At 42.7% G+C, this 27,248-nt stretch overlaps 1 protein-coding gene across 4 annotated transcripts; it reads left to right on the forward strand.

Moving 5' to 3' along the window:
- Nucleotides 1-27,248, forward strand: SEPHS1 (selenophosphate synthetase 1). Of its 4 annotated transcripts, none has more exons than XM_054054459.1 (9): nucleotides 1-20; nucleotides 4,062-4,321; nucleotides 7,510-7,613; nucleotides 12,638-12,745; nucleotides 13,638-13,792; nucleotides 14,608-14,698; nucleotides 18,056-18,155; nucleotides 19,620-19,832; nucleotides 25,004-27,248. In XM_054054459.1, exons 2-9 carry the CDS (start codon nucleotides 4,129-4,131, stop codon nucleotides 25,216-25,218), a joined length of 1,179 nt encoding a protein of 392 aa, XP_053910434.1. In that variant the 5' UTR covers nucleotides 1-20; nucleotides 4,062-4,128; the 3' UTR covers nucleotides 25,219-27,248. The 4 variants fall into 4 exon arrangements, with proteins under 4 accessions (XP_053910434.1, XP_053910427.1, XP_053910417.1 ...); XM_054054452.1 differs by lacking the exon at nucleotides 1-20 and adding an exon at nucleotides 210-346; XM_054054442.1 differs by lacking the exon at nucleotides 1-20 and adding an exon at nucleotides 1,629-1,936.

Here is a 27,248-nt window from a genome sequence, read left to right on the forward strand (position 1 = left end):
GAAGGGGAGTGGCGCAGCAAGTAGGAAGGGGGTGCATCAAGGAGAGGGGGTGCAGCAAGGAGGGAGGATGCCCTGGGGGTGGCTGCAGGGCGCGCGCGCGGGAACGCGCGTGTGGGGGGGGGGAGTGGCGGGGAGGCGCGCGCACGGCCGCCGTAAGGGGAAGGAGGGGGGGAGCGGGGGGTGGGGGCGGGGGTGGGCGGAAAGGGAGACTGTTTAACCCCTTCGCGCCCGGCGGCGGCATTTCTGTTCAGGCGGCGCGGAAGGGAGCCCGGCGCGCCCGGTGCATTGTGGGACTGGGCTGGGAGTCCCGTTCGCGGGAGGAGGCGGAGGGCGAGGAGGCGAGCCGGTACGAGAGGGTAGACCTGAAGGAGGGAAGGAGGGAGGGAGGGAGGGAGGAGGAGGAGGAGGAAGGGGGGGGGTGCAAGGCGGGGAGATTTAAAGGGGAATTCGCCGCCGTTCGCGCGGGGGGTGCACGCCTGGCTCGGGCCCCGCCGCCCGCCCTCCCCCAACCGAGGGGAAGGGGCGGAGGATGAGCGGGAGGTGTGAGGGGGTGTGTGTGCGCTTTAAAATTCACCGGCAACGGACGGGTTAAATTTTTCCGCCCGCCGACATATTTATTTTTTTTTTAACTCCCTTTTTACTCCTCCACCTCTCCGTTCCCTTCTCTCCCCCCTCCCCTTCTCGCCATCACGAGGAGGAGGAGGGTGCGCGCTCCCGCCGCCGTGCAAACCCTGCCCCTCCATCCCGCCCCGGCAGCAAGGGGTTAACCCCGCCCCGGCCGGCGCCGAACCCGCGCGCACGTGCGTCCCGCGGGGGGGGGGAGTCCCAGACCCTGAGCTTGGGGGGGATCCCATCCATCCCCTTAGCCTGTGTGTGTCCGTGTGTCCCATCCCCTTAGCCTGGGGGGGGTGTGTCCCCTCCCTTTAGCCTGGGGGGGGGGGTGTCCCATCCCCTTAGTCTGGGGAGATGGGTGTCCCCTCCCTTTAGCGGGGGAGGGGGATGTCCCATCCCCTTAGCCTGGGGAGATGGGCGGGTATCCCATCCCCTCCACCTGGAGGCATGTGTCTTCCCATCCTCTTAACCTAGGGGGTCCCATCGTCTTAGCTTGGGGACGGGGTGTGTGGGTGTCCCATCCTCTTAGCCTGTGTGTGTGAGTGCCCCATCCGCTTAGCCAAGGGGGTAGTGTGTCCCATCCCCTCAACCTGGGAGGGGTTTGTGTTCCATCCCCTTAGCCTGGGGGTTGTGTGTCCCATCCCCTTAGCCTGGGGGTTGTGTGTCCCATCCTCTTAGCCTGGGGAGGTTTGTGTCCCATCCCTTTAGCCTGGGGAGGTTTGTGTCCCATCCCTTTAGCCTGGGGGGGGTTTGTGTCCCATCCCCTTAGCCTGGGGGGCGGGGTTGTGTCCCATCCCTTTAGCCTGGGAGAGTCTGTGTCCCATCCCCTTAGCCTGGGGGGGTTTGTGTCCCATCCCCTTAGCCTGGGGGGGGTTGTATCCCATCCCCTTAACCGGCGGGGGGGTTGTGTCCCATCCCTTTAGCCTGGGGCGGGGGGGGTTGTGTCGCATCCCCTTACCCCGTATTTGTGGGGTGCTGTTTTCCCATCCCCTCAGCCTGTGTGTGTGTGTGTGTCCCCTTACCCTGGCGGTCCCTGTCCCTCAGCTTGGGGGTGTATTTGTGTCCCATGCCCTCACCGCGGGGTCCGTCCCCTCTGCACCCAGCGAGCCAGGCTGCGTCCCCCCCTTCCCCTTCTACTTCTTCTTCTCCTCTCCGGCTGCACAAAGAGCAACAGCTAGGACCCCGGCCTGCCTGCCTGCCTGCCTCTAAAAGGCAGCGGCTGGGAATTTTAAGGTGTCCCAGAGCTATGCCTCGCCTCGCTCCGTGGATAAATGGGTGTCGCGGTGCCCCACCTCGGGGTTATTTGCTCTGGGGGTTGTTTTGGGTAGGTACTTGCCTCTGGTTCTTCCTCACTCTGCCTTTTTCCCCCTGTGCTCTCCTCTCCCTGCTCTTTGGGGAGGCAAGGGTTAACCTGTAGTTTTTAATATTTATTATCCCGCTCTTTTAAAGTAAGAAACTGTTTTGTTAGAAGGTGTTTTCTTCTGCTTAAAGATTGCATGCCTGCATCGACTGGCACCAGACAGAAACTGGGTCTTGCAGGGAAGGCTGCAAAATCCATGGTTGCGTGCAGCATTATTCAGTTCTTCATTCTAAAAGTCACTGTGTTCGTGCAATTCTGGATGTTTTCCATTAAATAAAATCGCCTTGTTTGTTTCAACATTTGTTTTCAAGTCGGGGAGCTGTGCCTTTACAGTCCTCAAGGCTGCAAAAAGTTCCTGGTGAGCTGTGGCCTCTGAATCCTTTCCTATGTAAGAAGGCAGGGGGTGCTGGGCATGGTGCAGTTACCAGTTAGATGAAGGAAAATGTTCCTCTTGTGGGGCAAGCTGCTTTTCATAAATTTCTGGAATTAATTAGAATGAAGTGTTAAAAAAGAATGAAAGGGGAAAAAAAAAATCTCCCTCCTTGAAAAGCTTTTGTCTCCCTTCTGTTGACAGGTTGTTTTCCAGACACTGTCTTTTTTCTGGTTGCAAGCGCTTAGTGTCTTGCATTGAAAGACAACAGCTAGGAACTGAGTTCATTGCTCATCCAAGACACGTTCTTGTTACAGAGTTTGGATTACTGCCGGAGCTTGGAAGATTTGTTTTAAATAAGTGCCACGCCTCCCAGAGAAGGAGGGAAAATGCTGTAAAGGGGAGTTGAGCTCCACATCAGAAGTTCTCAGGGAGTTTAAAACTTCGATTCTTACGAGTATATTTGATAAATTAGCAGACATAAAAGTTTATGGAACCAGTGTTCTTGTTAATCAGTGCCCTATAGGGGAAACCATTTCTACAGCCTGTAGATTTACTTCTTTTTTTACGTTTAGCGCTGTCGAGCTTGGTGCATACCAGTCACTTGCATTCAATTTTTTGCTTTCCAGCTTAACCTCCTCACAGCGCGACCATCAGCATCAGATTTTATCAGTGCTGCTGCTGAACTCTGTTCTTCTTGTTAAGCAGAACTCTTGCTTTCTAAGAAACTACTGTGGGCAGGTCGTTTTTAGTAATTTCTGTAAACTTCTCTAAGAAGGATGAATTTCATTTTGTCACAGCCATTCCTGTTTAGAAGTCAGTGTCTCAGTGAGGCCTCTTATTAGTTTTGGAGTGTGGTGTATGTGAGTCAGAGTGGAAAAACGTTCTAAAATTAGCCGTGCATTGTTAAGAATTTTATTAAATGAGTTGCATCAGTGTCTTTTTACATTACCATTTCAATGGGCAATTCTCTGTATTCTCAGTATCTTCAGTTGACTAAAAAAGGGCGGGAGAAGCAAGAAACTTTTCTTTGCACCATTTTTATGTCTACGGAAATACTGAAAGGTAAACTGGCACATTTGTAGGTAAGCCAGTCTGGTTAACTACAGCTTCTTTGTTCTTCTGTTACCTGTACTAACAGAATGCTGGGAAAGTGTTTTCCCCCAAGGAGAACAGGTGTTTTATGGAGTTTGAGCTCCTTACATCTGAAATGAAGCGGAGCCATTATTTGAAAATCATCTTATTTTTGAGATTATTATGGTAATGGCTGAGAGTGTTATCCTGCATTGGGCTGAGTACAGACAAATGTCTCTGCTGAGAATGTTGCGGGATCAGGGCCCAGGTTATCATTTGGAAATGAGCCTCAGTACTCTGGGAACTATTATTTCTTTCATTACTTCTGTGTTAAATGAGGTTGGTAAGTGTGTTAGATTCTTCTTCTAATGAAAAACTTAGGCAGCATATGTGGAAAAGAAATTAATTCTCTGATTTGCCTTGCATAGCTCTAAATGTTGGAAGGTAGGAAGAGGAGTTCTCTGTCATCTTAGAGAAATGGCACATGTGAAACGTGCCCATGAGTGAAGGATGATGTTGAGTGCTTTTTCTTTTTAACTTGCTTTGTGTGTGTGAAAAGCCTGTTGTCTAGCAGGTCCTAGGATTTTCTAATGCTCCCAATTTTGGTTTTTTTTTTTTGTTTTTGTTTTTTTTTTTTTAAATTAGACTGATCGGCTGAGAAACCAGTACCGTTGCTCTGGGGTGGGAAAGGCCAGCAGTCTGTGAGAGAACCATGTCTGTTCGGGAAACGTTTAACCCAGAAAGTTATGAGCTGGACAAGAGCTTTCGTCTGACCCGATTCACTGAACTGAAAGGCACAGGTTGCAAAGTGCCCCAGGATGTCCTACAGAAACTGCTCGAATCTCTACAAGAAAACCATTTTCAGGAAGATGAACAGTTCCTGGGGGCAGTTATGCCCAGGCTGGGTAAGTAGTTGTTCTGCTAGACATGGGGGACCCTTCTGTTCAGTCTGCTGAGTGACGTGATCTCATTTGGAATTTGTTTAAACAGTTTGAAAATAGTGTGTTGTATAATGCATGCATAGCATCCAGAAATGCAAAGAATGAATCTCACGTCATCTTTTGTTGGCATCGGGAATATAAGAATATTATTTTAATTCTTTAACATCCTGCAGTGCGCTCAGCTACTAGGGAAGAAAGGTCAGGAATGGCCATCATGATAGGCATGTGCTTAGGAGTTAGTCTCCTCCTCCCTTTCCCCCGTACATGTTTTGCAAACTGAAGTTTTATCAGTTTATTAATATTAAAGTCCAAAAATCCATTGCCTCTGGAAATCTTTGCAATGAAAGCAATTAATTTTGAGCAATTAGATGACTCACAGGTGAAGTTTCCCCTCTCCTTCCACTCCCCTCTGTTCTGGAATCAGAGAAAGTGAGCAAGAGAGAACTTTCTTGCTTCAGCTGAGGCTGGGAGCAGATTCATTTCACAGTTGTCATTTTACTTTTCAGTCCTTTTGTTGTGCCCCACTGTTAACTTTTTTGCTCACCTGTAGAAGCTGCCTGGGAAAGGCTGTCTTTCCAAGACCTCTGTCTTCTTGCCAGCTTCACTTTCTCTTTGACGTTTGCACAATGATGCAAGCAATAAGGGAAAATGACCTGCACAAGCCACTCACATGGGGAACAGTAGGTATTTTGATACCAGATACTGTATCTGTATTGATACAGATAAATTAATGTAGATAATATGTTTAATGACACTTTTAATTCTGTTTGTCTATTTACTCAGTCCTGCATATTCAGTCTTTGTTCTGCGGTATAGAAAGGATTTTTTTCCTCAGCTTAGGAATATCAATGTAGTATTTATTCTGAAGTTATTTAATTATCAATTTAGTGTCCAATAACGTTATTTAAATTTATTTTAACATTGCTAATTGTCTGTTAGCAGGCTTATGGGTTGCAACCCATTGTTCTGGTAGAGATTGAATTCAGTGAGTGATTAGTAAGTAGCCTATGTTCTTGCTTGAACAATGGTGATCTTTGTATGAAATATCTAGGCAGCAATTGTGTATCGAGCTAGGGTGACACTATAATTTAATATTCCCTAATGAAGGGCACTTCCAGCTTCTTTTATCCCCAAATTGCTATTTATACGAATTTTTCCTAAATTAAATAAGTTGTTCACAACAGCATTTCAACTTGGCAAATCTCTAAAGTCAGTACTAGTTTGTTTTAGATTTAATTATCTAGCTGTTGGGTGTTTTTTTCTCTTACAAACTTGCAGGCTCTAAACAGTAGTGGAGCTGCTAACAGATTTTTCTTCTCCAGCTATATGAAAAGGTAAAAGGGCAGACTAATGCCACCAATACATACGTGTGATGTTATGTAAAAAGAAATCTGTTAGTAATAGAAGGTGGAGAGTTCAGTTCTCTTAAAAATACTCTTTTATGGTGAGTATTCCTTTAGCAGAGTAATTGTTGTTAAAGTTTGGTGTTACTTGCTTCTGATGCCTTGTGCTTAGAAGGGATGGACAGGTAGCTTGACAGCCTGTGCGTATGCTCCATGCTTTTGAGATGCAGTCAAGAGGGAAATTGCCATTAGCGGTCATGGCCTCACTCCTTTTTAGTTCTGCAAGTGGTGTTTTGCGGCACAATCTTAAGTTATAGCTGTAAGTACCTCCATGTGTAAGAAACTGCAAGTTTGATATTAATTCTCAGTGATGTTAGAAACCTTGAAATCACTGTTTTCAGCCACCTCTCTGAACAGATTTACTTATTTATTCAGTCCTCTTCTGATGGAACAGAAATGTCGCTTCAGAAGATCTGTCATGGCTCCTTGGCCAGTCTGTCAACCAGCAGTTTTGCTGAAGTTGTGGAAAACTGCACAAGTGAAATCACTCTTACAGCATGAATAGGTGAACCGAGGGCAAAACAGCTCCTGTACATGTGCCAATTTTCTATAACTGCGTACGTGCGCTTCCCTGAAGACACTGGGCGTCATGCATAGTGGCTTGGTAGCTTCTGCAGAGTGTGAGCAACCTTAAATTACTGCTCATGATCTTCTGTCAGCATCCCTTCTCCTGAGGCAAGGTCTTTGGACTTGGTAGGTAGGAGAGGCAAGATCCTCTCCACCTATATACCTGCTGCCTGGCAGACCAACTCTGTGTCCTCAGTAGGACCTCAGATGGCAGCACCTTGCTCCGTCGCTGTACAGCACACTGCCAAGTACTGCTTGTAGCTCTTGCTTGGTAGTATGTTTCAGTAGTACATGGCATAAATTTAATGTGGCATCTGCTTCTTGTAAACTAGCTGCTTGAAGACTATTGCCCTGTGAGTTATGCAGAGTAATTCTAGGCAGCTTGCTGCCAGCCCAGAAAGGAGGTAAGCTGCCTGCTGTTGGCACGAAGCACAAGGATATTGACAGGGAGCACAGCTCAGCTAGCACGTTGTGGTTTGTCACCGTCCGCTCTTACATCACAGCAAATAATGAGTGGTTTTAGTATCATTTATTCTGTCAGAAATACCCTTTGTCAGAGAACAGGGTACGTTTGGACTTGTGATTTTCTCAAAGGAGTGTCCCTGTCTAGCAGGTCGTCTTGCCACCTTGCAGAGTTGCAAAGTAAGGTGAGATTAACACTGTGGCAGAAGCTCCAAGTGGGTGAATCATCTTTCACCAAGGACCTGGGATGTGACTTCCCGCCTGAAGTGAGGGAATGCCCTTTGTGAGAGGCTGTCTCCTTTCAAAACCGGCACTATGTTTTTGTTGAGATGGAAGTGACAGGAAAACTTGTTTACTTTCAACAGTATGAATTAATGTAATTTCTCTTAACTTTAAATGTGCATACATACAAGCACAGATGTTCTTAGAAGCAGTGCACGGTTGTTACGCTGCAGCAGACTGTAGAACCTGGTAGTTTAATTCTTGCTTTCAGCCATTTACACTCTGTTCCATCAAGATTTCTTCTTTGCTTGGTTTTCCTCTTGCTTGTCCTATGTGCTTTCTCCGTGGAAGGAATTTGCCATGTCTGTTTAGACAGCAAGCTGTATTTCACAGACGTGCTTTATAAGTTCTGTTGTTAAGAGCAACATGCTTTACAAGTTGTCTTGTTAAAATAACTAAGAGCAGAGTTACCTCACTGATGGATTTCTGTCTTTGCAGGAATTGGGATGGACACTTGTGTTATTCCACTAAGACATGGAGGTTTGTCGTTGGTCCAGACGACAGATTATATTTATCCTATTGTGGATGATCCTTATATGATGGTAAGTTGGCTAAACTTAACTGTTAGCTGTAATGCTGATTTGATTTGTGCTTGTCACTTACTGATCCAATGGCAATTTTGACCTTTTCTTCTAGATGTGCAGTGCTAATTATTTGATTAACTGCATTCAGAGTCTTTCCTAAAAACACATGAAGACGAAAAGGCATAGCTTCATCCTGTAATATTTTCCATGTCAGCCAGGAATGCTGTGGTGCTGCTTTCTGTCGGTGGAAGCTGGGAGAGCTGCCACCTTTAATTCAAATTTCCCTCCATCTGTTTTTCTGTGGGATTTGGTTTGAAAAGCCCAGAATAGGAAAAAAAAAAAAAAAAGACCTGTCTGTGAAGCACCAGACAGTAAACTTTGCTTAAGAGCAGAACTGCGTTGTAATTGGCCTTTTTTGAGGTTCTGAAATAACCAGGTAACATGTTAGAACCGGAAATGCCTAAATGACATTAGTTGGCAATAAATAGCACCTGACAACTTCAGAGTGCAGTGCTTCAAGAACACTAGTTTTCCTGTTGTACTCCTGTGCTTGCAGATAGATAAGTTTAAATGACTTACTGGAAGTTGCTTGCACTTTGACTTCGGTTCCTTCTGTGTCTGTATTTCATCTAGTCTGCCTCAGTAGAGATTCTTCTGTGGTGATAAATGTGACTGTGATCAGTATTGCCTTGAAGAGAAGGTCATGGGTAAATAAATGAACTTTAAAAAAAGACTTAGTGAAGCTGTAAGGAATTGTACAGGAGGTATTTGTTAAATGGAAGTTAAGAAACGCTAGACTTCTTGTTTCCTGTGATCTAAATAGGATTCCTTTGCTTTAAGGCATGCTTTTACTGCTGTTTATGTGGCAGCATGCTTTATTTGCTGTCGCTGTTTGTTCTGTGAGACCTGTTGGGTAGGTTTTGGACATGCAGATTGAGATTGGGATAGACTTAATATTTTTAGCATGCTTGACCAGGTGTTGTGCACATATGCAAGCCTGTCTCCTGTGATTTCTGTTCCAGAAGAGCTCTCTTCCTATGGACTAAGCAGACAGGATCTCAGGCTGGCCTCTATACTCTAGAGTGGTCTTTGAGAAATTTTGTTCAAGTGGCTTGCTCTAATATCATGTGGGAACTTGTGAGGGACCAGAGGAAAAAAAAATACATTTCACAGAATCACAGAATTACAAGGTTGGAAAGGACCCACCAGATCATCGAGTCCAACCATTCCTAACACTCCCTAAACCATGTCCCAAAGCACTTCATCCACCCGTTCCTTAAACACCTCCAGGGAAGGCGACTCGACCACCTCCCTGGGCAGCTGTTCCAGTGCCCAATGACTCTTACTGTGAAGAATTTTTTTCTGATATCCAACCTGAACCTCCCCTTATGGAGCTTGAGGCCATTCCCTCTTGTCCTGTCCCCTGTCACTTGGGAGAAGAGGCCAGCTCCCTCCTCTCCACAACCTCCTTTCAGGTAGTTGTAGAGAGTAATAAGGTCTCCCCTCAGCCTCCTCTTCTCCAGGCTAAACAACCCCAGCTCTCTCAGCCGCTCCTCATAAGACTTGTTTATTTATGCTGTTGGAGAGCTGTGTTCAAGTTCATCAGCTAAGAAATTCTTTTCTCACCTTGTAACAAAAACTTCTGAAGGAACAGTGTGGGAAGGCTGTGGTGAAGAGGGGGGATTGTTTTGTTGGGAGATACAGAGAGTTTGAGATACTGCAGGAGTTGATAGATGAGCCTGGGCCCAGATGAGGTTTAGGCTAGTGTGGTAGGAGAGGAATGTAAATTTGGCCTTAGTCCAGCTTTAGTGGTTGCGTGCACTTGCAGTTTGTCCTGTGATCCACATGCACCAGCAGCTGTAACTTTGGTGTTTCCTAACTTTCAAGTTGTTCATTTCTCATTCTTATCAACATTCATTTTAATGTGGTGGCTTACCGCTTCCTAATTGGTTTATAGATGTGTATTTCCTCTTAAAACCTAACCAAGAACAGGGATTCTATCACAAGCCTTCTTGCTGATACCTGCGGTGATGATCCAGCAGGGTTGGAGCTGCAGGATCATTTACTTGGACCTCTCTCTCTGAACCTCCTAGAGTACCTGGGGGCAACGTAGATTGCTGTTCTCTTGTGTGAACCAACATAAGTTGGAGGACAGTCAAATACATCTTGTCATGGTGTTTATGGGTGGTTGTTAAGAGCAGAGGAGTGGTGAGACTTAGGAATTTTGTGTCCAAGCTGTATAAAGGAATGCACTCTTGACTTCTCTGTTCAAGACAGGCCGCTGCTGCCCTGTTTCTCTGGCTATTTTTCCACATTTTTAGTCTAGACTCCCACTCACCCATGCATGTTGTTACCCGTTTCTGTTCTCATGATCACTTAAACACAGTATGCATTCTGCTCCTTGCTTTTCTGCTCCATCTCCTTGTGTAGTCAATTCTAACCTGGTTTTGAGCAGGTGTTCTCTGATTTAGAGTCTCTTTGTTTCTCTGTGCACAGTGTCTACCTGCAGCTCCTTATCTGATCTCCCTCCCTAGGTGGAGGGAAAGCCAAAAGTGCAAATGAACTCCAAGCTGAATGCTGTCACAGAAGGGATTAAAAAACAGCTGAGGAAGGCAAAACTGCCTGTGAACTCAACTGAACTTTAGATTTCTGCTTTAGAAAACAGCTTTCTCTCACTCTGTCAGTGCCTATTTTAAAAACAAGTTCTGCAGCTATAGGCAAAAGCCGCTTCCTTTTTTTCCCTTTTCCCCTCCTCTTTGGCTTTTTCCTTGAAAACACTCAGTCTGTGTTGTCTGAAGTATCCACAGGATGCACACCTGTAAATCTGTATGCAGCATAGGAATTTTCAGTTCAATATAGGAAAAATTACAAGAATTGAACATAGATTTCATAGTAAGTATTAAGCTACCGGCAGTAGGACTAGTACTGGCTTTCTTTGTGGCACTTTGAAGATGCCTTTTTAAGAAGAACCTTTGCTCAAGACTGGTGGCAGGAGTCCGATACTCTATTCTTTGTCCTTATAAATAGCTCTTAGTGTTGCACAGGAGATTATTGTGTAACTGAACAGTTACGTAGCATGTAGGACCCAGCTAGGGGCTATCCCCATTTGAGAATCCTGTCATATTTATCGGTGTTCACTAGTCATGTGTTATTCTCTCTGCTACTTCAGACTCCAGCCTTGTGTTCCCTAATTTGTTGCCTTAGTGGTTTTCTCAGTTGGCAGAAGTGATGTTAGGCTGACTTCTGACTACTTGAATAGAGAGCTGTTGTTAGTATGGTTTAAAAAACTTATCTGTCATTCCTGAGAGGGCATAGACCAGCAGTTTGCTTGGTGAATACTGAAGATAGTGGAGAATGGTTTGATAGTCCCCTTCCAGAAAAGGAAAATGCCAGGCTTTACCATTCTTGAACATCTAAAAATCTAGCAGCCAGTATCCATCAGACCATGCATTACACAGCTCACTCTTCTCTTAATAGTTTTAAGATTTAAATGATTAAATCATACTCCAGTTCCAAATATAAGGGGTTCCCCTGATGCCACTGAAAGCTCTTGAATTATGAAAAACAGGATTACATTTAATTGTGATTTGGAGAAATTATTTCATGTGATGTACAAGTGAGGTAACTGCCTGATAGTACGGATTTTGCAAAAGTTCTGCTTGTGTGATTAGGCTGTAAGTTTTGGGGGTGGTAAAAAGGTGTTTAAATGCTTTTCCCCCTGCTAAATCTGTCTTCCAGCTAAAGCTTATTTCTCTAGTCGAAATTGTGTTGAATAAGCCTGTTGTGTCTATTAAGGTGGTGTTGCCTCTGAACTTTATGATTTACAATCATAAAACCAGATGTTGGTTCCAGTTCTACAGCTGTAAACCTAAAACAGTTTTAGTAAAATGTGTGGAGTCTTCCAGAATAACACAAAGGAATTTGTCCCGTATATTAAAGTTTATCTGCTCTCTGTTAGGGCACACACTGTATTAGAAAGTTCTGCATCTTCATCAGGAAAATTAATACCTCATCTGTGGTGGACAAATCCGGACTCGGATCCATTGATTTAGTAAAATTAGGGTAACTAAGCTCATGCGACACAAGTGATGCCTTCTCAGTCCTGTCAGCTTCATGATTTCTTCAGGAGGTGGCCAGGTGTCTTGGACGTATTTTTGTTAGTGGAGGTGCTCACGCACACGATAGTCAGTAAAAATGAGTGCCCTGTAGCAAAATTCAGCCTTGTCACATGAGCAAGCAACAGAGTAAGCACGTCTTCCTCACCATACAAGTGGCAGGGGACAGACATCTCCCCTCAGCAGCTCCTAAGCAGTGACAAGGACGGTTTCTAGGAGCCCTGCACTCCTTAACACTGGCACAGCCTATCATCTGCTGACAGCTTCTTATTGACATCCTGACGGAAGAAACACCTTGATGTGGCTCTGTGCTGGCAGCAGACCTGTATCCTTTGGGAAGCGGAGCACTCTCCTAAAATTTAGGAGTGTAGGTGTAGCCTCCAGGGTAGCACAAAGGAACAAACGGGTTTTTCATCGAGGTCCCTGTCTCCTACGTGTTCCAATGCAGAAGAGGTGCAGCAGCATACACTTTTTGGATTAGTTTCCCAGCAGTAGTGGATTATGTACCATGGTTATCTTCATCAGTGTGTACAGTTCTGTGGTGAATAAAGTTAATGGGAACATATCAGTTTAAGTAAACTGAGCTTGTTAGAAGTTGTTGAGCTTAACTTCAATCTCTAAAATCAGGCATCCAGTCTAAACTCTCTGTGGGATTCTTATTGTAGTCCATGAGAGAGGACGTTGACCAAGACATCTGGGATGAGTTGTCTCCTTACCTGTAAGAGGAACTAATATCCGCACTTCTGGATGGGCATGTTGCATGGAAAGGATCATACCATATCTTTGGCTGGGTTTCTTAATGTGGGAGCCTGTGAAATAAGCAGCTCTCTCGGACTGCAGGCTCATGCTGGAAGTTCTGGTCATGGCAGGTATTCAACATTCACAAACAGTCCTGCATATTTTATTTTGTCTTTCATTCTTTTTCAGGGACGGATAGCATGTGCCAATGTCCTAAGTGACCTTTATGCCATGGGGGTCACAGAGTGCGACAACATGTTGATGCTTCTCGGAATCAGCAATAAAATGACAGATAGGGTAAGATTTTTGGTACTTGCATTTGAAGGAAGACCCAAACAACTAAGCATGCTTAGAATATGTTGGCCTTTAGTCTTCTATTCCTCAAAGCTTGAATCCTTTTAAAGAAGAGAATGTTTTATTGAATGTTTCAGTTCATAGTATGAGTTTTGCCTCATAAATATTCTGGGGTCACTTGTTGAAAGTTCAGTTTTCTGTGGCATTGTTATCTTCTGCTGCTAATGCTTTCACCTCTACCAAAATGGGGTTCCTGCTTCTGTCAATTCACGACAATTGTGCTTCAAGGCAGCAGTTGATTACAATTTAATGTATCAGTCTGGATAGATGCTTCTCATTTGCTTATGCCAGCTTTGTAACATTTCTCTGAAGCAGAAGAAACTCAAATAGATTGCTTTTCTTTTTTTCCTTTTTTCTTTCTTCTTTTTTTTCTGTGGAATTCACCTGCATGTATGTTTGTTTGGCTCTAGCAAAAATGGGGCTGTTTATTCTTAGAAGGAGGTGAGCTGAAACTTTGCAGGTTAGTGGAGGCCAAATGCAGCTTGATTTAACTTTAGTCACAACACGCTCTGCTGCTGTGGATGTACTTGATAACAACAGCAGGATAGTTGTTCTGAGTTTCCAGAACTCTGCCTTTACTTTTATATGACCTTTTGAAGAATGTTTCTTCAGTGTAATAATGTCTCTTCACCTCTTTTACAAAGAGCTGTACAACAATAGTTCTATGGGATAACATGCAATTTTCAGGAGGATAACCTCTTCCTGAGGCTGGCTTTTTCTATCATGAACTATTTGCCATGAGGGCATTTGGCTTGAGTGATTAAAAGCCCTGGACCAGTCTTGAAATGACTAGCACTGCTGTGTATGGAACTCTGACTTCTGTTTTGATCTCTAGGAAAGAGACAAAGTGATGCCTCTAATTATCCAGGGTTTCAAAGATGCAGCAGAAGAGGCAGGAACATCTGTTACTGGTGGCCAAACAGTGTTAAATCCCTGGATTGTTTTAGGAGGAGTGGCCACGACAGTCTGTCAGCCTAATGAATTTATAATGTAAGTTAAATTGCTAAACAATCAAAGGCACTGGTCTGAAGGGATACAGTAAAAATCCTTTTAAGTACCATGTTCTGATCTTGCGATCTGTCTCCTGATGAATAAAGCAGTACCTTCTCCTGCTTGCATTTGCCCTTAGCACTCAACAGATGCCACATCTCTTTCGTACATATTTGCTTTTTTTAAACAGGATGTCCTTTTTCTTCTTCCCAGCCCCCCAGTATATTTTGATCCTCTTCTCCTTTTGACAGGAGAGTTAAGCTTCTAACCTTTAAAGGTATTGAAGAATGTTTCGGGACACAAATTTCTGTTGTATTCATGCACACATTTTAATCCATCTACCAATTATCCTATTATTGGCTGTAGAGAACTATGGAATTGTTATGTTTACAGCATTCTGTACATTTAGTAGAAGCTGATTTTGAATGTCCTACTGTGGCACATCATACTATACAAATGAACTTGTTCGCTATCTTAGTGATCATTGCTTTATGCCCAGAGTAACAAAGGTCAATTTTTTTCCCTTTCCTACCGTACGTCTCCAGAAAATTGATAGAAAAGTTGTAATTTTGTGTGTTCCACTGCAAGCATTGTTATAGTCCAAGAAAGAGGGACTAGCACTTTTAAATAAGTTTGCAGCTTTTTGCTCAATAATATCCCACGGTAATGAATCCCAAAGGGTGATGCTGCAATTAGTCAGGTTTTTAACTGTGCAACAAGAGACATGTGTCTGAAAACATAATTATCAGCACTTACTCCTAATAACGTGTGTGAATCTCACTATGTAATTAATATATTAATTTTTTTGTTTTCAGGCCAGACAACGCAGTGCCAGGAGATGTGCTTGTATTAACTAAACCCTTGGGAACACAAGTGGCTGTAGCTGTCCACCAGTGGCTAGATATTGTGAGTATACTATGAAAAAAGAAACTGGGACAAGGGCTGTGCGTTAACTCTGACCTTCCTTATTCCTTCCAAACCTCAAAGTGACAAAGTTCAGCAATGTAATAAATACACCGAGGGCTCAGTTGGGAATGATCTCCCACCTCTCTCTCTCCTCCTTCGTCCTTGGTGCGTCAGCCTCATATACTTATGTGCAAAACTCTTGGAATGGAACCAGCTTACTATTTTGTGCTTAGTGAGCCCATCTTAATTACATCTAATTCTTAGTTAGTTCTCAGGCATTGGTGTAATAGACAAAGCTGTTTACTAACAGAACAACAGACTATCACCCTGGGTAAAATTATGCCCTACTCCACCTGCCAAAGTAATTGGCAAAAGCTTATTGATGGCAATTAGGCCGAGATTGCTGTCTGTTTTCATGGGCTTTCTGCTTGTGTACATGGAGATATATCTACGTTTCACATGTATTACCCTGTGCATTCAATAAGAATATTTCTAGCAGCATTATGTATGTAGATATACTTCCATCTGTTACTTCAGGCAGAAATGTAACTACTGAACTGAAAAGTGACTGCAAAATTGGCATCTGCTTATGCTGTCTGGCTCTCAGTGCGTGTCTTCGGAATTGTAACTGCTCAATTTACACTTTAAAAAGTTGCATCTTTTCTACTTTTGGGACTACTGAGCCAATGGTCTGGCAGAGGGGTGAGCTGGAATCTACTTTGCCTTGGCTGTTGGCCACTGCATTGTCAGATGGTTTCTAATTACAAAGCTTGTGTTGGCAAAAGTGGGAGAGAACCAGTTTAAACTTTTATTGGAGTCTGAAGTGTGAGCAACACAAAAAAAATACTTTTCTCCTTCTTCGTAGGATCTGGCCTAGCAGTTTTGAACTCTGCAGAATCCTGAATTTTCCAATCAGATATAAGGATCAGGGCCTCAGATAATCTTGATATGAAAATGAAGTATAACAACAAGACATCAGTTTTATAGTATGTTTTCTGGCCATAAACTTACATCCTAACATATCTATTATTGTACTGACAAACAGACTTGCAAATTAAGGATATTGTGAATTTCCACATACTTCAAAACTTCTAATTTCCTTGACTGTCAACCAGAAATGGTTTCTGGTCTGAAAAATGAGGGCGGCAAGGAAATCAATCCTCCTATTACACATAAACGGGATATGTCTTTGATTGTAGTAGGAAAATTTTCTGAGTAGCTGTGCTGCCTTTTCTTTAGCTTTGTTTTATGAAATACTAGTGCAGGTGAGACTAGAATTGCCCACCTCATATCCACCTGTAAATCAAATTCTGGTAGGGAATTTCACTTTGTATTGAATATAGTTCAGCAAGTTTATGCATAGGCAAGAAAGGAAGACTGGAGTGTAGACAAATGTGGCTGCAAAGCAAATAAAAAAAACCCAACCTAAAAGCTAAAGGTATTTTAAACAGAGCCGTAGCAAATGAGTTCCTGCTGATGAGTGAAAGGAAGATCCAAATTGAGGCAAAATTTGACCTCCATGCTTGGTTGCTACCTGTATTGTTGCAGCCAAGCCCCAGCTGTGTTGCTGGCAGCAGCTGGCATAGGATGCAGAGGAAGAGACAGCAGAAAGTCTGCGGGGAGCTGGGCCCCATCAGGGCCCCAGGGGACCAGGTCAGGGATGTTCTGGAGGTGATGAAGCTGTTTACTATGGCTTTGGCTGCCAGGCTGATGATGTAGACTAATCAGGCTGCTCCACAGCTGGGAACTAGCATCCCTTTGGCTTTGTCTCTTTCAGTTGAAAAGCAGGAAAGGAATTGCAGTGATGTGCCCTTTTGGACTGGGTTTTCTAGCCCTTGCTGTTGTCTACAGACCCTTCCTATTTGGAAATCTAAGCTTGGTTTTAAAAGTTGTTTAAAGATTTTTGTGAACTTGTCTACTTTTGTTTCTTCTCTACTAACCCTAGTATCTGATTGGTAGAGCAGAGAGGATTTTGCATCTAATTTGTATCCTGCCTGTGTTTGTGGCTCTTCTAGCCTCAGCGTTGAGCTCTGCTTCCACCTCATTTGTGATTTCCATTCCCATCATCTGACCGATTTCCATCCCATGATCAGCCTCAGAACTATGTTTTTGAAAACTAAGGCACAAAGACTGCTCAGGTTTTTCAGTCGTACCCACAGAAAGAATAATAACTATTCTGTCTCCTCTAATAGCCTCATTTTTTTTTTTTTGTTTTGCTTGCTCGCTCTCTTACTTAATTGGTCAGACCCAGTTCAACCTAATTTAGAAGCTCTGATCTTACAGCTATACCCTTGTGCTTTAACAAATGATTTGTTTCGGCTGACCAGTCTCTACCCCTGTTGCCATTTCTGGATTCTCTTGTATCCCTCAGAGTCAGCGCTCATTTGTTAAGGATAAGAGCCTTTTTGACAACATCATTCTCCCAGTGCTGCATCATATACCAAATCTTAGTAATTTTTGCACCTTTGCTTTAGTAAGAAGTTTGTTCTATGCTTTTATACTGTGTGATGGCAGGGTAGGCATTGTAGCTTCAGAAATCCTATTTTTGTTTACTGTCAGTTCTCAGTAATTTTATTTCCATTGCCAAAAAAAAAAAAAAAGAAAAATTAAACCAGTTTGTAGTGTTGCTCTTTACAGCTAAATGGTTGCTTTGTTTCATTCTGGATCTGGAATTACTTCAGCTTTGAGTGAAACAATTGTCCTTTATAAAGGTACCATTTCCTAAATTGCTCTGAGACCTTTTTAGGATGAAAAACATTGTTTAGCCTGTGATGGAGGCATGAGTCCATACAAGACACTAGAGAATGGGTGGAAGCATGCGCTGATATTAAACAGGAAGTAAAGGAAGGTTATGAAGTTGCCGTAATCCTAAATTGCTAGAGTGATTGCATCCTGCCTTAGCATGGGTTCCTCAGACCTGAACTTGTGGGTCTTAGTGGCCTTTCGTGGTCAAAGTGTCCAAGTGTGAAATAAAGAATTTTCTCTTTAAAAAAAAAACAACCAAGAAGCCAGAGGTTGCAAATCTCAACATCCAGCAATGAAGTTATTTTCATTTGGCTGCAGAGTTCAACCAAAGAGTTGCCTTGAAAGCAGTTCTTTGCTCAAGGGTAGGTAATTCTACTCCAGTCGGCTGCTGAAAGCAAGATTTGAGGTGATTAGTGCCTAATAGATCTTTAAATGAACTTCACTTAGGTACAGCACGGCAAGGCGCGCACCTCTGGCTGTTGGCTTTGCCCCTCATTAACCGAGTTTAAAAAAAATACATTTTGGATAAAGGATTTCTGAAGAGAGAGAAGGGTGTCCTTTAAAATCTACGACTGAAAATCTAAACCAAAATATCTTTATTTCATCCATTAGCCAGAAAAGTGGAATAAAATCAAACTAGTGGTAACGCAAGAAGATGTAGAACTAGCATACCAGGAAGCAATGATGAATATGGCACGACTGAACAGAACGGGTAAGAAGAGGGGTGTGTGTTCGGGAGACTGAGGGAAGGTGATGGGGTTTTGTAATTCCATACTTAATTTAATTTCACTGCCATGGAGAAATGTGACACAGCTGCTTTTCCCCTTCCTTCTGCCCTATCTTTGTGCTGTTCAGTGTTTATGAAGCAAGCAAATTAAAATCAATCGCCCTCTTTTAATTACACAGAAAAAACACAAATGCTGCCGGAGATGATTATGACTCATGTGAGGGCTGCGAGTAACATTCCAGTGAGTTAGAGGACATTTTAAAGGGAAATATATTGGATTTGTTCCTTATCTTCTGTGCCTGGAGAACTTGTGAGGGCCTTACTGTAATAAGGTTAAAAATGTTTGAAAAAGTTAATTTTTGTATGATTCAATTTATATTTTTGTTGTTTCAATTTTGTCATGCGATACGCTTCCCAAAGTGTGGAATATGTAGCACATTCTTTTCTGTTTGGGCTTTTTTTCCCCTGTTTAATTTTGGTAGGGGGAAAGTTCTGCTTTTACCCTAGGAACTTTAATCCAGGATTTCCCTTTTTTGTTGAAAGTATCTTTGGAGTAGCAGAGAATTGAACTTGCTGTTTCCTTACTTCTCATCTGAAAGAACAGGGATAGTTAAATATCTCTTCTCCCATATATTCAGTTTTCATTTGGCATTTGTTGTGTCGTTCCACTGGTTTTTCATTCTTTCACAAAGTCTTCCAGGAAAATTAAATGACCAGGATTATTTTATGGAAGAGAACACGGGACCTGCACTTGTATTGGGAAGGGCCAAAGAGGTTAAAGCTTCCTTGGGTTTGTTTTTCTCCACTCACTCTTGTCAGACACCTTTAACAACACTTAAATATTCTTAACTGGAGCTATTGTGCTGCATGCAGAGGTGCCCTTCTTCCAGCCAGGGCTGTGTAGTTGCAAATGCCCAGGAATTTCATGAATGCATAGGTGGGAAGGCTGGAGCCCTTCCTCCACAACCTGCAGGCTTTGTTCTTAAACTTTAAGAGTCCAGCTGTGATAGTTTTATGAAGTGGCAGAGAAAGACATGAGTAAACTGACCCGGAATGAGTCTGCTGCCTCCCATTAATGAAGCAAAGCTGAGCTCAGAATCGATCTGGCCCTTGACTTTAGGAAGTTTTCATCTGAAGCAAAACTCTGTTTCTTAGGCTGTTAATATAAATTACTAGTATGAGTCTAAACGAGCACACTCATAAATACAACTTTGGTGCTGTTTTCTTCCTTTTTACCTTAAATACAAGTTGGAATTTAAGTTGGTTACGTGTAGTGTTGGTGGATTCCAGTTCCTTCAAGCGTTCCTTTTTTTACTAATTTAAACAGTCACCCAATCTGATTTAGATTACAGGTATGCAAATTCATTTAAACTGTGCACAATATTGTTGAAGCATTGCTTTTCCTGATAATTTTTTTTCTGATTTGTTTTTCCCCTCCCTCTCCTGCAGCTGCTGGACTTATGCACACTTTCAATGCACATGCAGCTACAGACATCACAGGATTTGGAATCCTAGGGCATGCACAAAACCTTGCCAAGCAGCAGCGAAACGAGGTGTCCTTTGTTATTCATAACCTTCCTGTTCTTGCTAAGATGGCTGCTGTCAGTAAGGCTTGTGGCAATATGTTTGGCCTCATGCACGGGACTTGTCCAGAGACTTCAGGTAGGTGACAGTTGTACCACACTCCTCCTTCCCTACACCACCACCTTAGAATTGAATAACATTTTGGATGTACAAATCATGTGCTTTGCATTCAAAATCACAGTTGGTTTGATGTAAAGCCAAGCTGATGAGCATTAGCCACACAACTGTTCACAATTAACTTCTTCAGCCTAACTGCCAAACCACCATCCTATTCTGAATGCCTTCTACTTCCTTTTGGAACACTTATAGAAACCTTTGCTGTATCTAGAACATTTGGAGTTAGAAGTTAGTGATAATTCTGAATGCTTTTGAAACCTATTTTTCTCTTAGCTGTTAACTCCAGAACAGTGAATATCTGAAAATCCCAGCGCAGCTGACACAGTTTTCTCAAAGGTAAAGCCACTTACAGTAGGTGTGCCAGTCAAATGAGTTGTGTTTTGTTTCTTATTATGAATATCTGAAGTTTAGTGCTCAATGGGCCAGTCTTGCAACCTGTGTCTGCAGAGACATCCAAAACTATAGTTTTTCTCCCTTATGTATATGAAATCTGACTTTAAGGGACTGACTAGCAGGAAAAAAACCAGAATTTGGTCTCTGACCCATTTATTACATGAGTTTTCTATTTAATAAAGCTGTACTTGTAGTGACAATGAATGACAACAATGAATGACAACAGATGAATTCTCAGAATTGGACTGTGGTCACCAGGCTAATTTCAGATAAGCATCAGGTGTTAAGAACTTCTGATGTTTGAAATTATTTTGTTATTAAGTGTAGGCCAGTAGCATGGTCACTACGTTCTGCTGGAAGCTTTTCTTTCTCTTTGGCAAATGGAGAAGATGTAGCAACAAATCTATCTTTTTATCTCATTTCTCCACCCTCTTCCCGCTCTCCAGAAGTATTATCCAAGGTCTCTGCAGTTCACAACAGAGCGGAGAGGGGAGCCTTGAAGCAGAACAGTCTAAAGATCTGCAAATATCGATCATATTGAGAACCATAAACTTTTCCCCTAGTGAATACACAACTTACTACGATCTGCTGAATTGTTCCTTAGCCATCTGTGTTCAGACGCTCTGTCCTACAGAGACTATGGCTCAGATGATGTGTAATAGGATATGGGACATGAACCCTTTCAAGAGTTCAAATCCAGCGTCAGTCAGCAGAGACCAGCAATATCTGGTGACAGTTTGGCAGGCTGTGTCAATAAAGTTGGTAGGGCCAGTTTCTTACTACCCAGGAGTCCACATAGCCAGAGTGCTGGTAGCTTTTGTATCAGTTGCAAAGAGTCCAAAAGCCAATGTGGGCACAGCTGCAGCTGTAAGATGCTCTTTCAGGTGAGTGGCTGTAGCAGAGGTTTATATAGCAGTTGGCATGGAAATGGTTTAGCTGCAAACCAAGTGCTTGAGTCATCAGAGCTGCCCATCCTGCACCCTGGGGATATCCAATTCTGTCTTTTCACTGAAGGAATGTGAAATGGTATGGATGTGCGTCCTGCTGTGAGAGCATTTGGAAGTGAAAACAGTTGACTTCAGAATCTCTTTTGGACTCAGAGCAAGACATGCTGAACATAGATGATGATCAAAAAACTAGCAAGACGTAGGTGGTTGTCTGTGAACTTTAAGTGGCTTAAAGCATGTATGTTTGATTTCATCACAGCAATGCATTTCCTGCATTAGAGGTGACTATAGGGATTTGTTACAGGGCAGTCTGCCAAATATTAGAAAGATCTATAGCCATGTGGATGCAATAGCTGTGGTCTGAGCGCTGTATGAGAAGTCCCACATGCTTCAGGCTCATGCTGGATAGCATGACATGTCCCAGCAGTGTGTATTAGCTTGGGCATGGTGTGCTGGGATGGCTCATTAGCACTTCGTGTCCTGGGGTTGATTTACACGTTTGTCTTGCTGTGCCCCAGTATCCAGTTGTGAGGATGTCTTCTGGGGGCTGCTCAGGACTGTTCATACCATAATATAGATACGCTTTCTCTGTTTTATTTTACTTCCAGAAATGCTCTGTCTGTAGCTTCTTCATTTGTGAACAGATGTTTTTCAGCAGAGTGGGCAGGCAATGAGAAATTTACTGGAAAACTGTTTGAATGGGTTTTTAAGACCGTTGATTTCTTTTTTTTTTTCCCTAGTGTGTATTTGCTGGGCACCTGTTGACAAAAGTCGCTGTTGGAAAGATCTATTGTATCATCTGTTCCATCCTCCAGGCACTGTTGCCAATGGTGCATTGTGTTAAACTTGCAGTTTTACATGGGCTTGCTCTCTCTTTTAGATAATTCTTAGGTAAAGGTTAAAGTTGCAGTTGGGCATTTAGGTTTCAGCAAACTTAATTCTGTTTATTAGGCTGGATGTTTCAAAGTTACTCTACATGAGCTATTGTGTGTATTTTTGTCTGTCCTCTGCTAATAAACTGTTGCCTAGTTGCAAGCTCTTCTGGTGTAGTAGGGGTATCTCAACAAGCCAACATTCCTGCAGATTTTGTGGAAATGGGCAGATGGTTAGAAAAGAGAGACTGTGTTAGTGCCTGACAAGGGGCAAGGCTAATGATCCCATCCTTCTCTTGGTCATTGTGGGAGAAAGCCATTAGCAGGAGTGAGGTTTGGATTCATGAACTGTTTGTATCTCTGCTCCTAATTGCAAAGCTTTGTCCTAGTCTGCTTTTGAAGGTTTCTGTGTCCATTTCCCTGCTTGCAATACAGCTGTTAAAACCAGCAATGTTCAAACCCTTTTACGAACCCTTACATTTTTAAAAGGTTAAGCCGGGACAAACACCAATAATCAACATCCTTTCAACCCCCAAAAGAAGCGTGGAGCAAACTCTCAAACTGCTGCAGCCACTTGTTCATTCTGTCTGCAGCCCATTTGCTTTGTCTTCAGCGGTGGCTGACAAAGACCTGAAAAACTTCATACACCGTGAAATGCTGCTTGGTTCAGCATAGAGCAGCCCTGCTGCTTCATTTTCCATGTTGCAGCAACGTAAACGCCTGGTGGCTGTGGCCTTGCACAGATGAAGACTTCTTGTAGTTGTCCATAGGACAAGAAACAGAGCAGCAGGGAACACCACTAACATAGACCAGACTAGACTAGACTAGAATACATAGTGGGAAACCTTAAGGGCTTGCCCAAAAGGCGAAAGAAGCTGTTCGGTCTAGCGGAGAAATAAGTATAATCCCTGCAGACACAAGTCCTGTTACTGACTGAGAGTAGCCTGTAGCCTCACTTAATGGTTATTGATCAGACTGTAGGATGCAGCCAGCAGGTGGGAAGTGATGGGCTTTCTTTATTGGAAATTGGGATTTTGTATATTTTTCTGATCTATTAACAGGGTCTGTGTACAAGTGAAACAAAATTGCAGAAAGAGAGCCTCTGGGGAAAAGATAATTGAGTGAAGATTATCCTTGTGCTCTTATTTCATTTTTCACTGTGAGTCCTCCCTACTCACTAGTTAGCATGATCTCTGTACTGCCATTTGTAAACCTCTTTCCCAACTCGCTCACACTGTGACATAAGTTTCTCTTCAATTTAATTTAGAGCCTTCCATGGAAATGACACACAGTTCCTTTGCAATTGATTTTTCTGTTACATCTGGAGTAGCTTAAACGTTGTCTTTCAAACTTCTGGGGTGGTTTTGATGGAAGTACCTGGGTGTTATGTTCTGAGACATCTAAGAGAGGTAGGAGCTTTCCTGAGTGGCACACTCATTTGCTTCATGCATCATAGAACCTAAAAAAATAACTTTAACCGTTCCACGTATCCTTATAAATAAATCCTCATGCTCAGTAGCTGAGGATTGCCAAGTAGTGTACTTGGCTTCCTCATGGCTGTAAATTACAAGTGTCTTTAGTCACCACTGAGAGGACTGTTCGCTTGAAAAAGCAAATGTGAGGGTGCCGAAGGTGCTAAGAAACTGTCCAAGGGCTGCAGAGGAGGAGGAAGTGGCACCCAGCCCAGGGTGGCCAGCTCACCGGGTGGCCCTTTACCCCCAGGGTTGGCCCAGAACTGGGTTGGCCCAAACTGACACAGCTTGTGCTGCTGGGTGATGCCCTTCACCCCGAGCGAGAATACTGAGTCAAATAATTCCTTAAGCTTCAGCATGTGCCCAAATTCCTGTTCGCATGAATATACTCTCATGTCTGTTCTCCAAACATTTTCCAAGTGAAGATGATATTTTAACATCCCTTACAAGAGGCTGCTGTGTGTCAGAATACAGCACAGTGTACAGACCTGAGCTGTGCGAACTGCACGTAGAGTACAATGCTTTGAGGTTTAATTAGGCGTCTGCAGATGAGTTTGCTGCTTGATGCGGTTGTGCTTGACATGTTTGCAACATAGCATAAATGTAGAAAAGGTAAGGGATATAGAAAAGCTGAGTACTTTAGTAACGAACGGTAGCACCAAAACACTTAATTCCTGTAATAGCTCCTGGAAATTTGTGCCAGAGCTGACATTGAAACTCATTCTAGTAATTTGCTCACCAAGCCACCTTTTTTAGCGCTTTGGGATTCTTAGAATGGAAGTGTTCTTAGGTTTAATAACTGAATGGCAAGCTTGCTAACTCGTTATTGTGCTTCTGAAAAGCATTCATTAGTACATAAAATATTTTTCTGTTATATCGGAGAAGAAATCTTATGGGAAAGGCCAAAAAAGGTAGAAAATACCCTAACAAAGGGATCAAAAGAACTGTCACAGGGAGCACTGGATCAAGCCTGTGTTGAAAGTTTTGTCTTTTGGGTTTTCTGATAATAGTCCCTACTTTGATGAATGATTTAATTGCAGGCAATGGGAGTACTTGCAGAACCAGCTGCTACCAATATGTGGTTGTAGGTATCTGAATACAACCTTTATTCAAGCTGTTTCTGTGTAGAGGCACTTTGCAGCCCTCTGTTGGAAGTTTACAATGCTGGTGTTGTTTCAGTATGTCATTTGTTGGCATCAGTACGATGTACTTTTGCCAACATCTTCTGTGTGTACTTGGCTTCATTTACATACTCACTAAACACTGAATTTGGGCACAGACTTCTTTCTGTAGAGCAAGAGTTCAGGCTTCCACTATGTCTTCTCTTGGAGTTCTTGGAGTTCGACAGAATAAGTCACCAAGGGCGTGTCTAAACAGGGATTTGCCAGACGAAGGTTGAAATGCTTTGCAGTCAGACCTTTTAATACTCTGCTTCTTTTTCTTTGCAGGAGGCCTCCTCATCTGTTTACCACGAGAACAGGCAGCACGTTTCTGTGCGGAGATCAAGTCTCCAAAATACGGCGAAGGTCACCAAGCATGGATTATCGGCATTGTAGAGAAAGGCAACCGCACGGCCAGAATTATAGACAAACCACGAATCATTGAAGTCGCACCACAGGTGGCCACTCAGAATGTGAACCCAACGCCTGGTGCCACCTCTTAATATAGATGAAATAGTTGTTTGTTTTTAAATAGATCTATTCCTTTATCATCCTACAATTTAAAGAACTGTAAAAAGAAAAGAAAACTTGTTGTGTCTGCACATCTGGTGGCCTTAGGTCAGTTTATGAGTGGATACAATTAATAAAATAAAATCCATTGCCTTTTTTTCCTGTTACATTAACTGAAGATGCACCTAATCTTGAGGCAGCTTCTGAGTTGAGAATTATATTGTTATCCAATACTGTTGATTCATTTTGAATCTTTAGACACTTATCTCTTGCCGCATAGGCTCTTTTTAAAGGTGCTTTCACGTAGCACAGACATTACCAGTAGTAGTGTCGAATAGCAGTTTGTGTCCTTTCATTATATGTATATTTATCATAAGTCTAATTTTGATGCCTTGAGTGATATTCCAGAAAGGCAATAAATTGGTAAGCGACACGGTGGGTGTCCTCAGTAGTAAGAGGGTTGCATGATTACATTCAATCTTGGATTTTTTTAATTTTTTTTTTAAGGTTTAGTCTTATCAAGAGCATCTACGACCTTGGACGTTGCTTGGTAGTGCACTCTGTTTAAATGAGCAAGTGCTGACTTTGCATGGAAAGCGCTTCAGAGGCAAAGGAGTCATTTTTAATTTCATTATTTGTAGACCTGACAATATTTACTGTATTATCAATGATCGTTTTCTTTATTGATAGTAAGGAAAAATAATTCTTTTTTTTTTCCTTTTTTTTTTTTTTGCAATGTGATTGGATGTGTTATAGTGCAACAAAGGTTTTGCAGACCAAAAGAAGGTTACTGTATAATAATCATTTACAATTCACCATATAAATAACTACACAAATAATTTTTAAATATAATCAAACTAAAATAAACCTGTTCTGTGGATGGTAGTGTTTAATACATTTTATATTTTGTATAGTGATTACAGGCCTTTTTTGTTTTCTTTAAAATCAGCAGCTGTTTAGTATAATTCTTAGTATTATTTTGTTCTTTGCTCAAATACATTTTTGTGCACGCTTTTGTGATCTGTGTTCAAAATCTACATTGCCAACATTGCAGCTTGAACTTAAGCTTGTTATTCAAAATAAATATTTAATTTTTTTTATTGCTCTTGTATAAGTGCATGAACTTTTTTGATTCCTAGATGAATTACAAACTGGAAAGGGGAGAAATCCTCCTTTTTGATTTCATTGGAAGAATAATTATATTGATAGCCGTTATTACTCCTTTGATCAGGTCTGCAAGCTGTGATGTCCAGTGGTAATCTAGACGATCTCCGCCTGCATGCCAGTGTTGGGGGCAAGTAGGTTATCTCCAAGTATATTATCCACTTTATTTTGTTTATTTTACTTATGAGCACAAAGTATGCCATGGTTTTGAACTATTCCCTCTCCAAGTCCTCCTAGAGGAGGGTTTGTCAGCAGTCCTGCGAGTGGAAGGGTTGCTGGAGCCTATCTCTTCCCCGGTGGCATGGTGAGCCGCCCCGTTGCAGCAGACTCACTGCCAACTCTGCTCTGCCGAGACACCAGGCAGTTCTGCGAAACAGGACCAAGTGTGCTTCACTGAACCCGCTCTTTCAAAGCTTTCCCCAGATTGTGGAATTCGCTCCTTGATATTCAGACCAGGAAGAAGAAAATCTTGGATAACTGGTACTGCTACCAGCACAAATTGCAAGGGCTTCCATCAAGGAGTTGCTAAAGATGAACTAGTCCTGTGCGGCAAGGTTTAAATTTCCAGTCTTGCTCCTGGTAAAGACTCTGGTAAAAAGTGGCTCATCTGATTTCCACCTGGTAGTGTTCTCTGTAACACACACTTTTTGCAATGCTACAGTATTTTTTCTTTTCTCCCTTTGTGAGTGGCCTAAACCACGCAGAACCTCACGATCCTTTTCCCAGAGAACTCATCTGCAAGTTGTGTGTTCACTTCAAAACCTCAAAGCAGTAACTGAGTTTTTTTACTTTGCTTTGGGGAAAAAAATGGAGTTGTTAGGTTTTTCACAACAGGTCTGAAAATAAAGCATCACAAACC

Source organism: Cuculus canorus, chromosome 1 (genome assembly GCF_017976375.1).
Source record: "Cuculus canorus isolate bCucCan1 chromosome 1, bCucCan1.pri, whole genome shotgun sequence".
NCBI lineage: Eukaryota > Metazoa > Chordata > Aves > Cuculiformes > Cuculidae > Cuculus > Cuculus canorus.

What these genes read in the sequence shown, in the direction of transcription:
- SEPHS1 (XM_054054459.1), top strand. Translation starts at nt 4,129, where the DNA reads ATGTCTGTTCGGGAAACGTTTAACCCAGAAAGTTATGAGCTGGACAAG. An exon ending in CAGCCTAATGAATTTATAAT is followed by an intron (nt 13,793 to 14,607) that starts GTAAGTTAAATT and finishes TTTTGTTTTCAG; the next exon opens with GCCAGACAACGCAGTGCCAG. An exon ending in TCCACCAGTGGCTAGATATT is followed by an intron (nt 14,699 to 18,055) that starts GTGAGTATACTA and finishes TTCATCCATTAG; the next exon opens with CCAGAAAAGTGGAATAAAAT.